The sequence below is a fragment of the Poecilia mexicana genome, unplaced genomic scaffold (assembly GCF_051168715.1).
Source record: "Poecilia mexicana isolate PSO_F unplaced genomic scaffold, ASM5116871v1 scaffold_6, whole genome shotgun sequence".
Classification (NCBI taxonomy): Eukaryota; Metazoa; Chordata; class Actinopteri; order Cyprinodontiformes; family Poeciliidae; genus Poecilia; species Poecilia mexicana.
The window spans coordinates 30009574-30022024 of NW_028263375.1; the positions used below are offsets into that span (position 1 = coordinate 30009574).

The following is a 12451-nucleotide window of genomic DNA, read 5'->3' on the forward strand; positions in this document are numbered from 1 at the left end:
ATAAAGACACTTCAGGTTTTTGTTATGCTCTAGCAGTCAAAAGTGGAACTAGTAATTTGAGTTGGGGTGCATCTTTAGAAAGTGTTGTGAAGTAAATGTGCAACTGGTTTGAAGCAGGGATTTAAAAAAAAGGAGAAAGCAGTCTGGTTAGTATTTTTACAAGAGATGCACCGAGAGATAAGTTAGTGTTTTCACACCTGATAGTCAGGCAGATTTAGCTTGATTGGCGACCAAAATGACAACATTTGTTAAATTTCCAACTGGTGTGTTTCTCTTTCACACCACACTGCATTAAATGATTCAAACCTTTCAAAAAACCTGTTCCCCTCCTCGCCTGTGTTGGCGCTGCACCAAGAACCACTGAAGAAAACGAAGACGACACGGAGCACAACTTCCTTCTTCATGAAACGTAAACAAAAATGGCGTAATGTCAGATTTTAGCGGTTGTAGGATTTCTCAAAAAGACCACAAGCCATTTTCTCAGCGAGCACTAGTTTGTTTTGGTTGCATTTACCCAGAATGCCCTGCACTGTAGTCCACTTCCTGCTTATGGAGCGGAGAAGTCTTTTATAAGTTCATTATCTGTATCAGTGAGGTGTTTAAAAATAAATTTAAAGTAAAAAAAAAAGAAAGAAACTACACAGCAAAGGAAATACACAAAAGGATTGTTGTTGGTAATACTAACTATGCCAAATGCTAATAAACACAGCCAAAGACAAAATATCCAAGATGTCAAGAATTTAATTATCATTGTTTTCAAATATTATTCAAACCCAGAGTGGTTGCAAGCCTCTGCTCCTAATAAAAAAATAACTATTGATCAATCATGATGGAAAGACTATAAGGCTCCTGTAATGGAAGAGATGACAATCTAAAACGTAAGTTGTTAAATATTTTTAAATGATCTTACAATAAAAAAGTGTATATGTCGTGACAATGGGACACATTACATCACCAGGTTATTGTATATTTTCAGCTCTTCCCTTTATCAGAAATCAGCTTAAAAATCTCTGACCGGTGCATCTCTACTTTTAGTTCTGATAAAGCCGTAAAGAGCTTGTTTTTGCACGGCATGCATTCTTTTTGATTTATAAATCTTTTCATGCTTTTATATCTGCTGGGCTAACAGATGGTGTTTTAAAAAAAGAAAAAAGAAAGGCAACCAAACTAATAAAGCTGCAGTCTCCACCATGCAGCAGCATAGAGAACTGTAGAGCTGAACCTGTATGTGGAAGAGAGCTGGGCCTGGACTTACATGCTGCCCATTTTAGAGGAAAAGCCAGGGGAAAGAGCTGTGTAGTCTCTGACTGATGGGCCCGACAAGTCCATGTCCACTCCACCTCCATCTGGGGTTTCAGCCAAAGACAGCATGGGGCCGGAGAAGTCAGCGGGCGCATCACCGGCAGATTCACTGTTTGCATACAGAAGCTCCATCTGAGTGGTGGTCCTCCTGCGGGCCTGTGTGGAAAAATCCACCCAAACAAATTAAGCCTAGCTAACATTTATAATCAATCAGACATTATGACTATAATTGAAATGTACCTTGCTCCTTGTTTTGGACTCCCCACAAAGTTTCATAAGGTCCGACGCCAATGTGCTACAGAGGAAATGCAATAAGCATCAAGAAATGCACTTAAGGTTCACCGCAAGTAAAGCAAAAAAGGAACTCATACAAAACAAACCAGGAGAAACTCCAACATCAAAAATCAATTACAGCACACACTGCCACAATAACGTAAAATAGAAAAAAACATAAGAGACATGACAACCCTCAAAATAACCCACAATAATAGAAGCATCTTTAAGGAAAAAAAATAAGCAAGAAGCTGTTTTTCTTGAAGCATTAACTCACGTTCCTTCTGCTGAGGGACTCTGGGCTGACTCATCGCTGCTGCTATCATCCCCGTTTTCTGTCAAATGAGATCAGTGAAGAACATCAGAGCTCAGTGATAACCATCATCCACTGTGATGACAGTCTTTCTTTGTAAAAATGAGATTCCTGCTCATCTTCATTAACATTGCTTTACTTATTGAGTTTTCCATTTTTTCTGCTTTTTTTGTTGCAGCTGCTTAATTAGGCTTCTAAGCATCTCAGCAGAATAGAATATTATGAGAAAAGTTCATTCATTTCAGTACTTCAAGAGTAAAACTTGTTACACAGATTCATTATGTGCATAGCGATATATTTCAAGTGTTTGTTTCTGTTGACTTTGTGGATTATGCTTCTAATGTAGGCCCAAAATAAGAAAGAAATCCTAGGGCCACGTTGTGTTCTACACAGTCATGTTGAAGACTGGTGACAACTTGGCAGCTGTCCACCAGAGAGTAACTAGGCAACTTCAACAAGGATGGAATTCACAAAATATTCTACAAATCTTCAATTCACTCAAGGTAACTCAGAAAAATTGCTTTTTTAGGCGATTGTTCCCTCTGGTGTTGGATGTTGTTCACTAGTCTTACTGGATATGACGTCATCAGCTCAGTTGTTGCTAAACAACAGACATGACAACCCCAGTAAGTTTGTTACAATATCTGGCGATTGTAACACGTTCTTTGCCACACGTTCAACATTTCAAAAGTTTGTCAGCTGCTCTATTAGGGAAAGTAAGATATTGGATTTACTTCATGCAAATCTCAAGGATTCAAGCATCTCCAAAGCAAGACCTCTTCCTAGCAAATAAAATGACCATCTTTTGTGTCTTTGCTTGGAATGTAAGCCCCTTGTTCAGAGGTAATGAACAAAAGTTTAAGAAGGAGTTTAAGCTGAAGAAGCCCTGTAGGGTTGTTTTGAGGTTACGGATTGGGATGCGCTGTGCCAGCCACATGGAGAGGATGACACCATGACTGAGAGTGTGACCATCTAAAGTTCTGTCTGGATAACACCCTCCCCTCTAGAACAGTGAGATGATTTTCCAATAACAAACCGTATGGCATTCTATATTTCCCCAAGTGTTGTAACATTTTATTTCTGTCTGGGATTAATGGAATATTTCTGAATTGAAAAAGGTAGTTGTTCAAAAGATGCACAAACCACAGAAATATCAGCAGCTTTCACAGTTTTATGAAGCAAAGCACAGTCAACAGTTTGGAGGGGTTGTGGACGGCGGATGGAGTCAGTCCTTCAGGAAAACACCACACACAGATGTATCTGAAAAATGGGCCTCAGCAGTCACCTTCCTTGTGACAACACTAGGAACTTTCACTGTAGCAGTGACACAGGATAATTGTCTCCATGTCATGATACATGCAAACCGAGTCAGGTTATCATGAAGTGGCCCCAAACAAGTACTGGCAGCATGTACTGTATAATACATAGACATACATTCAGTGGGCCAACATTTCTATATTAAAAAATTTAGTTTTAAAATTATTTGCATGCAAAACAATTTCTGGTAAACTGAAATTTTGATTTTGATTTCATACAAGTCATTACATTTTGTCACCTTCCAAAAATAATGGCCTAAATCATTTTTTTGCCTAAAGTTGTCTGGGCAAAAAAAAAAAATAAAATAAAAATAATAATAATAATAATAATAAAATCACTTTTAGAAAAAGAGATTAAGGCCAATATTTTTAAAAGGTGACATTATTAACTGCAGTAATGCTTGAAATATATCACTCTTATTACAATGAATTTAAGATCTGAAATATTTTTTTTTACTGAAATAAATCAACTTTTAATAATATTTTAATTTATTGAGAAGTACCAGCAAAATGTGAAAAGAAAAGAAATAATCGCCATGCTTTTTTTTGATAGTCAACCTTGCTCCTTGCTGGATCCGCTGGGATCAACGAGCAGGAAAAGATGGGAGGTCGGGGGTCAGAGTGTGACCCGGTGTGTGAGGGCTGGGATGGAGGTAAGAGGTCAGAAAAGTTAAGAGTGTGAGAAATTATTAGCTTGTCTCTCCTGTTGAGACTGGAGAGATCTGAAACAATCCACGTAGTTATTCCTGTAAAACGTGTCTGCACCAGGGTTAGCAGGTGCTAAAGCATGGAGGCCATAGCACATATCAGCTGGAAGGGAGACGGAGGGGAGGAGGAGTGTGTCTGAATTAAGGAACAGGGGGAGGAGGGTCAGCTGGCAACTGTAGGGAAGCTTGGCTGCACTGCACCTCATGCACCTGCATCTGTTAAGTTTAGTTAGTTCAAAAAAAAATGCCAAAAGTAGGAACCATGCATTCATAAGGAGCATTAGGGTCTAATGTGATTTCACTTACCAACTGGGAAGTTACCTAGCTCTGTGAAAACATGAGAAAGCAAAAAAGAAAAACATGGGGGAAAACAAAAGTGCACAAATCAAAAAACAATCCCCCAGTAAAAAACTAAAGCAAAATTCAGGAGTAAAAGTGGCTAGACTAAATATAGCATACTACTGAACAGGCTGGCAAAATACAAACAAGAAAAAAACCATAGGTAGAGCAGTGCAGAAATGTTTTTTTTTTTTTTTTCTGCTGTAGTATCAGAAACTAATAAGGCCAGCTTCTGTTCAGCAGATGGCAACAGGCAAGAGCATCTCTCCAACAGTTCAAACATGCAGCTGACCAGCAACCCAATCCTCTTCCTGAAAGAACAAAAGCCTTTCTAAAACTAACCTGAGAAATGAACAAACATGTCAGCGTCCTACTTTCTAAGATGAAATTGGAGCTAGTCTGATTAAAGGTGAGGGTTTGTTGTACCTTGCAGAGCGTTTCCCAGCAGAGCGTCCAGCTCCGGGTTGAACTCGGCCTTCTCCTTCAGCATGTGAAACAGCAGCTGGTTCTGTGTGGCGCTGGTGATTTCAGTCTGCTTCAGGCGGCCCTCCATCACCTTCACCTGAGACTCCCGCTGAGCCGCCTGCAGACCCTGGAAAGGTCATACCCTTTACATTAACCACCGTTTTTTTATTTACCCTTAAATAAAATAAAAACCTATTGATTTGTCTTTAGAAATCACTGGTTCTATCGTAGGCACACATTTGTATCCACCTAAATTATAAATCTAGAAACCAACTGGACGACTTCTCTTGTTACTTGAAGATCTAAAAAAACTTCTTCAACTTCTATAGAGAACTATCATGTACTAAATGCCTGAAAATCTCCACCAGCATATGGAAAATTATAGGTTATAAAGCATATTGGCCTGATGCATTATTATGCTTGAATGTCTTAAATCACCACATTAAGATCAACTATTTTTACATATAGTTACAGCTAACAGCAGTGTTGGTGTCTCCTGTTAAGGTGAGGGGTGGTACCTTGTTAATTGCCATGGACATGAAATGATCCAGTAGGAAACGAGCTTCAACCAGAGTGCAAGAACCAATCACAGCAGAGACGTCCACTGTGTCACCCTCCTCCTGCAAAAAAACTTATTTACTTTAATTATTTTGAATTACTGATTCTTCAGCAAATAAGTCCTAAGCAGGCTTTAGTATTTATGTGGCTAGTTAAGTACAGTTTGGCATAATAACGCCTCCAATGTAGATACTCAGGCTATTCAAAAGCCTCGACTCAACTCCTCCAAACATACTTCAGAGCCAGCAGCCCTTCTTACCTTGGTTTCCTCCATCTGCATGATGTTGGCCTGACAGTCGGCGATGCTGTCGTTAATGTAATCAATGTTGGCGGTCAGAGCATCCACTTCCTCGTTGAGGGGGAGCACGGTCTTCTCTGCCTCCAGACCCTCTCTCAACAGCCGGTCCCGCTTCCTGATCACCTTCTCCTTTCGCTTCGTCAGCTCCTCTCGTTGCTGTGTACAAAATATTAACAGTTATTTAAGTCTATTTATAGAACAACTTCTGAATGTGATCAATGTTGGAATTGATGGGGAAGAGCAGAAATGAAAGATATCAGATGATTCAGCTGTTTATTGTTTTACCTTTCATTCTATTTTTAAGTCATAATGCACTAAGCATTAGTTTTGCTAATGCTAAAGCATTTTGAAAGTTAGCGAAAGCGCTAATTAGAGTGCTAATATGTTTTAAGCCTATTTTTTACTATACGGACCTGAAAACAAGAACAATTTTACAAAATTCACATGAATCAGTCTGGCTATTAAAAATAGCAGAACTTTGAAACGGATGTGTCTTGAGTTGTCACCAACACATACCAAGTGTATTTAAACATATGCTTTAAAAAGAAAATTTAAAAGGACTGCATCAGGCAGCGGGTCTTTGATGAGCCTGCTATATTAAGAGAACTTTTACACAGTCTTATAATAACCTTCAACCTAATGTAATGCATCATGTCCTCTTTTACTTTATTAACAACAAAGATAGCAAAGCTATTACAGGGTTTCTGTTGGTTTCACCAACTTAAATTTAAGATTTTTAGAGACCATTATGAATGAATTTAAGATTTATCTCCACAATAATAAATAAATGTTGCCTAGACAACTAGTGATAAATTAGCACACACCCATGTTAGATGTAAAAAAAAAAAGCTAAGTAGCTAGCAAGGGTCTGATAGCAGTGAGTTACCAGTAAACGCAACAGTTTTGAGGTTGAGTGTGACTCAAACTTTTGCCTGAAAAAAAAAAAGAAAATTAAGAAAAAAACAAAAAGAAATACATGGAATATACTGGATTAAATAGTCCTGGCATGACAAAATTTAAGATTAACGCTTTTAAGGCCAACTTTTTAAATGAATTTCAGACATGAGACTTTAATTTTAGATACATTAATTTAAGACTTTTAAAGGATGTACTAAACTTTCAACAACCCACAGGTGGTGTTCTGGCTCTTGTCAGCTTCATTTAAAACCAAAGCTGAAATAAAACATCCCACTGGGTGCGTCATGACTTCACCTTGAGGAGACGGTTCATGTCGGCCTCCATGTTAGAGATGGTCATCCTCTGCATTATGACGTCTGTGATGCGCCGCTCCAGGGTCTGCCATTTGTTACGAGCGACTCTGGTGGAATAAACACCAGCTGTGCGCCTGTAGGAGGACCTGGACACACGGCATCGGTCGTCAGTCATTCAGGCTCCTCAGTACATACAGTATAAAGACACACTTCAATTTGAAGCTTGAAACTTTTTTTAAAAGAGAAGAAATGTGAATCATTTTCCTTAAACGTCACGATAATGCACTATTTGGTGGAAATGTGTCGAATGTAATTTGTGGTTATAAAATGATAATATATGAAAAAGTTAAAAGAGGGTACTGTATTGATTAGATGAAATCATATTCAGGTTCAGTTATATCTTCTTAGCAGGAACCTAAGAACCATTTGTAGCCTCACCATGTGCCGTTGGCAGCCGTGCTGCTGGAGGAGTAAAGGCGTCCGGAGGGCGGGCGGTGGCTAGAGTCCTGAACCTCCGGAAGGTTGACTTTCCGGACCACTTTACCTGAGGTGGGCCTCACCTGCCTTCTCAGAGCGGTCACCTGACAAACACACACATGCCAGATATGAGCTGATGCAACATGGGATCACTACAAGTTGGCGAACGAGGACAATACTAAGCAGGGCCGGATTTAAAAGGATGTGGGCCCCTGGCCTGGAGACAGTTTGGGTGCTCTATCCACTTACAAATGTAAATTACAGTATATGATTTATGTAATACTATAAATCAGTAGGTATGCACTGATACATTGTTGGTTTAATATATCTTCTAGCCAATAGCTCCATGTTATTCTCAAAGAAACTGAATATAATATTGATTTGGTATACATTTTGTGTTTCTTGAATGATTTATGATGCTGTTTTAATAGATTTCTTTGAATGTAAAGCACTTCGCAACATTTGCTTAAAAATGTTCTATGTAAATAAACTATTATTATAACTTCATGATTTTGAAATACTTGATTATTGTTTATATTAATAAAATATCAAAATGATACAACTCATGATTTGGGCCTATGAGATTTATACAAAGTGTAGTCTTTGCAAAATATGCATTCATTAAAAAACAGGTGAAAAAAAAAATCTTAGGGACTCCCCTTAAAAGTTGGCGCCCTGGGCTACTGCCCCTTTAACTCTGGCACACTCACCAAGTATTAGCAGCACTGTTGGCCTTGATATGAATAAACATTTTTACAGAGGGATTTTTTTCCTGCTAAATAAATGTATTAAAATTCAAAGTTGGATTTTTTAAATTTTTTTATCTTAAGTCAATATAAGATCATGCCATTAAATTAAAACTAGATTTTGGTCTGTAAAGCTTTTATAAAAGTTTGGTGGGATTGCATTTTCTAAATCATATGCAAACCTCTTTGAAAAGTTAACCAACTACATGCTTGATACATAACCAATCACAGCAGGGAAGAACCCCCCCACCCCCGCCAGCCTGTTAATCTTCCACCTTTTGTTCTCTCTCTCCTCACCTCCTCAGTCTTCCTCCTCAGAATCAGCTCCTGCTGCCTTTTCTGAGCCTCTAGCAGCTTTAGTTGATGCTGAAGGAGAAACAGTGTCATCAGCAGAAGTGGTTAAAAAAAACTGAAGCATTTCCTACATTGTTTCATGTTGCTGCAGCAGAGTTGCATTAAAACAGAAGTGAGAAAGCTGACCTCTTGCTTTCGCTGGTCCTTTTTCAAAGAGGCAATTTCTCTGTTCCTGCGCGACTCATTCAGTCGATTTTTCTCCTGCTGCTCCTTCATTTGCTTCATAAGACGAACCTGAAAATATCAGAACACACTAAAGTTTACATAATGCATGGCAAGAAAATCTACACCTGAAAAAAAACCTGTACCTTTGTCTTCTTCATTTCAGTGACATCCATCTGGAGCTTCTTCAGCTGCTTCTCGTACTGTGATTGGTTCTTCAGCAGGCGGGCGTGTTCCTTCTGAGCCGACTGGAGCTTCTGAAGCTCCTTGTTCATGACGCTCAGCTTCTTCTCATATTCAGCCTTGATTTTACGAGCCTTGTCCTCTGTGCCACTTTCCACAGAGTCTTTAAACGTCCAGCACAAACAAGAAAGGTGGATTACAAAAAGGACAGGCTGACAAGCTTTTTAAAGGTGCATTACACAATCTCTTATTTTAAAGGTGATGTATTATGTGAAATAAACAGTTTTTTAGTTTTATATCATGTTATAATCTTATTCCCTCATCAAAAATATACCCTGGGTGTTGATTTGATTTTTTTTTATTATGTATGTTTGACAAATACTTTAATCTCCATGGCAACCATTCATCTGTGCAAACACCTGGATAGACCTAGCCCCCCCTTTGAGGATGAAGCTCCTCCTCAGAGCTGCAGTTTCCAAGCTCCATGTTACAGAATAGCTTTCCTCCACAAAGCTCCTTCAGACTAGCTATAGCAGCAATTAGCAAACACCTGGTGGAGCTGTGGAGCATAAGAGCTCATTATAGGAGCTACTTCTCAGTCCAATGGTGGTAAAAACGTTATTAAAGGGTTAATAGAGGAGCCATGTTGTGATGACTTCCTGAAGCTGGAGTGTCAGAAACAGGAGTATCTTAAACAGATAGAGGCCCTATTTCAATGTGTTAAATTAAGAATTTAACATTTTTTTAAGTCATATTTGATATGTACAACATATTTATCACAACTGACGGTACAATAGTTACTTTATCGTGATTTAAAATGGCGCTATATGCCTGGAAAACACATGATACTGCCCCTTTAATAATTCCTAGAAGAATGTTTGATCTATTACTGTTTTTGAGCCTAAATATAAACCGTTTCCATCTTCTGACAGACACTAGCTTCATTATAGTCTATTTGGAGAACAAAACGAGTTAAATTTGGGTTTTTCTGAGCAGATCAAACATGCATATTTTTCTTCATTACTGTCACCATCTGAAAACAAGACCACATGCGCCACCTAGTGGATGATCTGTGGGTCTTACTCATGTTCTGAAGGACGCGGTCGCGCTCCAGCTGGGTGTCCCTGATCTTGCACTGCAGCATCATCAGCTTCTGCTCGTACTGCTGCTTGAGCGTGTGCAGACGCCGCTGGCTGTTCTCCAGCTCGTCGATCAGCTTCTGCTTGATGGCGATCTCACATGTGATGTTGGCCAGATCAGCCTGGTAGTTCTCTGCAGCCACAGACATATTTCAGCCTTTTGAAAGGTTAAGAAGTTTGCAGGACTTTAATATCTTGCATCTATCTAACAGCCCAAATATACGGTTGGTATACAGACTCTGCATGATTGGCATTTGAAATAAAGTGTTTCAACACATATAGTAGCAAAGCTACTGATGTATTTGGTGAGCTTGTTCCCCAGAATTTAATGTATATTTTTAGTAGCTTGGATGCTAAATGTCGCAAAGAGAGGGGTAGAAAGTGGACAGTTGTGTTGAAGAAAATTAGTTGGCAAAAATGTGTGTTAATCGAAATTGTAATCACAGTGATCAGTAACAGCATCGTAGCTAAATTTGTCATGAGAAATCTAAGAACATGTTGCTAGAGCAGAATCGTAGAGAAAAACAAAAAAACACCAATTTCTGAGAATTTTTTTTTTTGCTAAATATAATCACCTTCCTAAAATAAAGGAAAACTGTAATTTTTATTTTTATTTTTTACCAAAAGTGATTGTGGGTGGAAAAAAAGGGGGAAAAAAAGAGAAAAAGACGTGGCTCTTTATTTAGGAAGGTGATGGTACACTAGAAGAAGAAAGTCTTTCCTGCTTTAAGTAGCAGATTCTGAGGTTTTAAAAAGGTAAACTTTGTGGTTGAATTCAGCTTTTTACATTTTGTCTGTCTAAAAGAATATATATCCTACTCTGCTGCACATTCCTTTGTCTCAAAGTATGCCATTTTTGATAACAGCACAGCCTACTATGTTGTCATTTTGCCTTTACTGTATGGGATATTAATTTTGAAACATATTTGCTTCTGATACTCACTCAGAAAGCTCTCTGTGTTGATCACCTTTACCAATTTATCCTTTCTTTGATACTTTTTCTTAGCTGGTACACAGAACCTGAACTGCTTGTTAATCCTAAAACATTTGTTGACACAATGTATTTTCTCCACCTAACATCGTCATCAGTAATGTGCAGGAAGAGGAGACCAACACCTCCATCCACATCCAAACTGATTAAACAGACAAATGTGGAGAAAAAGAAATATGGAAGACATCACAGCAGGCTGACCTGCATTAATGTTTCCTGACGGTAAGGGAATAGCTCCACCTTCTGGAGATATATCGAGCACTTTCCACTATTTAATGATCTTCACACCTTTTTCATCCGACTCGGAGTCAGAATCGTCAGAGCTCTCCTCCACATCCATCTCCTCTTCCTCCTCTTCCTCCTCATCCTCTCCATCTTCATGATCACTGGTGTCTTGTACATTCTAAAACATCAAAATCAATGATTTGTTTTTATTATTAGCAGCATCCACAAGAATATTAAGGTCTCTGTATATTACAGCCTGATCTGAAATCTTGATCTCACCATTTCAGTCTCTTCGTTCATTTCCTTCTCATTTGGTTTCTCCTGTTCGTTGTCAGGAACTTCTTCTTTGTTTACGCTGAGAGACACACAGACAACAGTGAAAAAGATGTTCATTAATGACAAACTGAAGAACAGAAACTGGCAAACAACCTGGAATTGCAACTTCATGTAAGCAAGGATACAAAACAAAGGCCTTTTTTATTATTTTCGAAGGCACAGTGGTGAACAGAAATATGCAAAGTACATCTGTTATCGAGGGTTTACACTGTCTTTTTGACAAATAAGCTTTTAAATTAAAAAACTTCTAAAACAGCAGAAAATGTTGACGCATATTTGAGATTTCCAATCACATTTTCTTCTAAACCAGAACGCCAGAATGAGCAGAGGAAAGACATCGTTTGACGCCGTTCTGTTTTCCGTAGCCTTATTGTGGAAAAGACAGTGCATGATATTAAAATGAGGAGGCTTCCAACTCTGAACAAAATAAAACAGTAAAGCAGCATTTTGGGACGAGTGCAACACAAAAGATACACACGCAAACCAAATTCATGAACTGCATCAATTGGATAATTGTTTTATCCAATCAGAGATCAGCTAACCTGTGAGGCAAAATAAAAATGTGAAATGGAAGATCAGCTTAGTAAAAAAGAAAAGGGGTTTAGTTTGGACTCGTTTTGAGTCAAAGGTAGAACTCCCTAGAATAGTTGTGACTGGGTGCTGCTGTGTGGAGTCCAGATATTAAATTAAAGAAACCTAAAAATGAACAAACGTAGCACAGCAGGTAGTGAGAAAACAAAGGTTTGAGTTTTAAAATGATTTAAAACAACTGTCCAATAGGAGCAGCATTTGCTTTGCTAAAGTATTCATACTCTTGAACTTCATCTTCTGTCTCATCACTACCACAATGTTCAATAGTTCCTAATGGGACTTTATGTGGTAAAACAAATCAAAATATTTTGATTATACTGTAATTTATATTTTCATTCATGGAAAAAATATATACTTTCAAAATTTTGACAAACTACGGTCGGAAAGAGGTGTCCATTTTCCTCACATCATGGCTGCTATCCCAGCTGTTTAACAGGAATTCCTCATTTTCAACACAAAGATGGA

At 38.4% G+C, this 12451-nt stretch overlaps 1 protein-coding gene across 2 annotated transcripts in view; it reads right to left on the bottom strand.

Annotated features, from left to right (window-relative positions):
- Window positions 1–12451, bottom strand: part of kif21a (kinesin family member 21A) — a 61897-nt gene that overhangs the window by 17851 nt on the left and 31595 nt on the right. The window contains exons 12-26 of one of the 2 annotated variants that reach the window (XM_088006570.1): window positions 11339–11414; window positions 11123–11237; window positions 9788–9976; window positions 8668–8867; window positions 8486–8593; window positions 8303–8371; window positions 7221–7363; window positions 6784–6928; window positions 5533–5727; window positions 5234–5335; window positions 4677–4842; window positions 4218–4238; window positions 1853–1910; window positions 1543–1597; window positions 1256–1458 (exon numbers count right to left, since the gene is read on the bottom strand). In XM_088006570.1, coding sequence (XP_087862696.1) covers window positions 1256–1458; window positions 1543–1597; window positions 1853–1910; window positions 4218–4238; window positions 4677–4842; window positions 5234–5335; window positions 5533–5727; window positions 6784–6928; window positions 7221–7363; window positions 8303–8371; window positions 8486–8593; window positions 8668–8867; window positions 9788–9976; window positions 11123–11237; window positions 11339–11414 — 1845 coding nt within the window. The remainder of the gene's footprint in view (window positions 1–1255; window positions 1459–1542; window positions 1598–1852; window positions 1911–4217; window positions 4239–4676; window positions 4843–5233; window positions 5336–5532; window positions 5728–6783; window positions 6929–7220; window positions 7364–8302; window positions 8372–8485; window positions 8594–8667; window positions 8868–9787; window positions 9977–11122; window positions 11238–11338; window positions 11415–12451) is intronic. The other variant, XM_088006569.1, reaches the window with a different exon arrangement.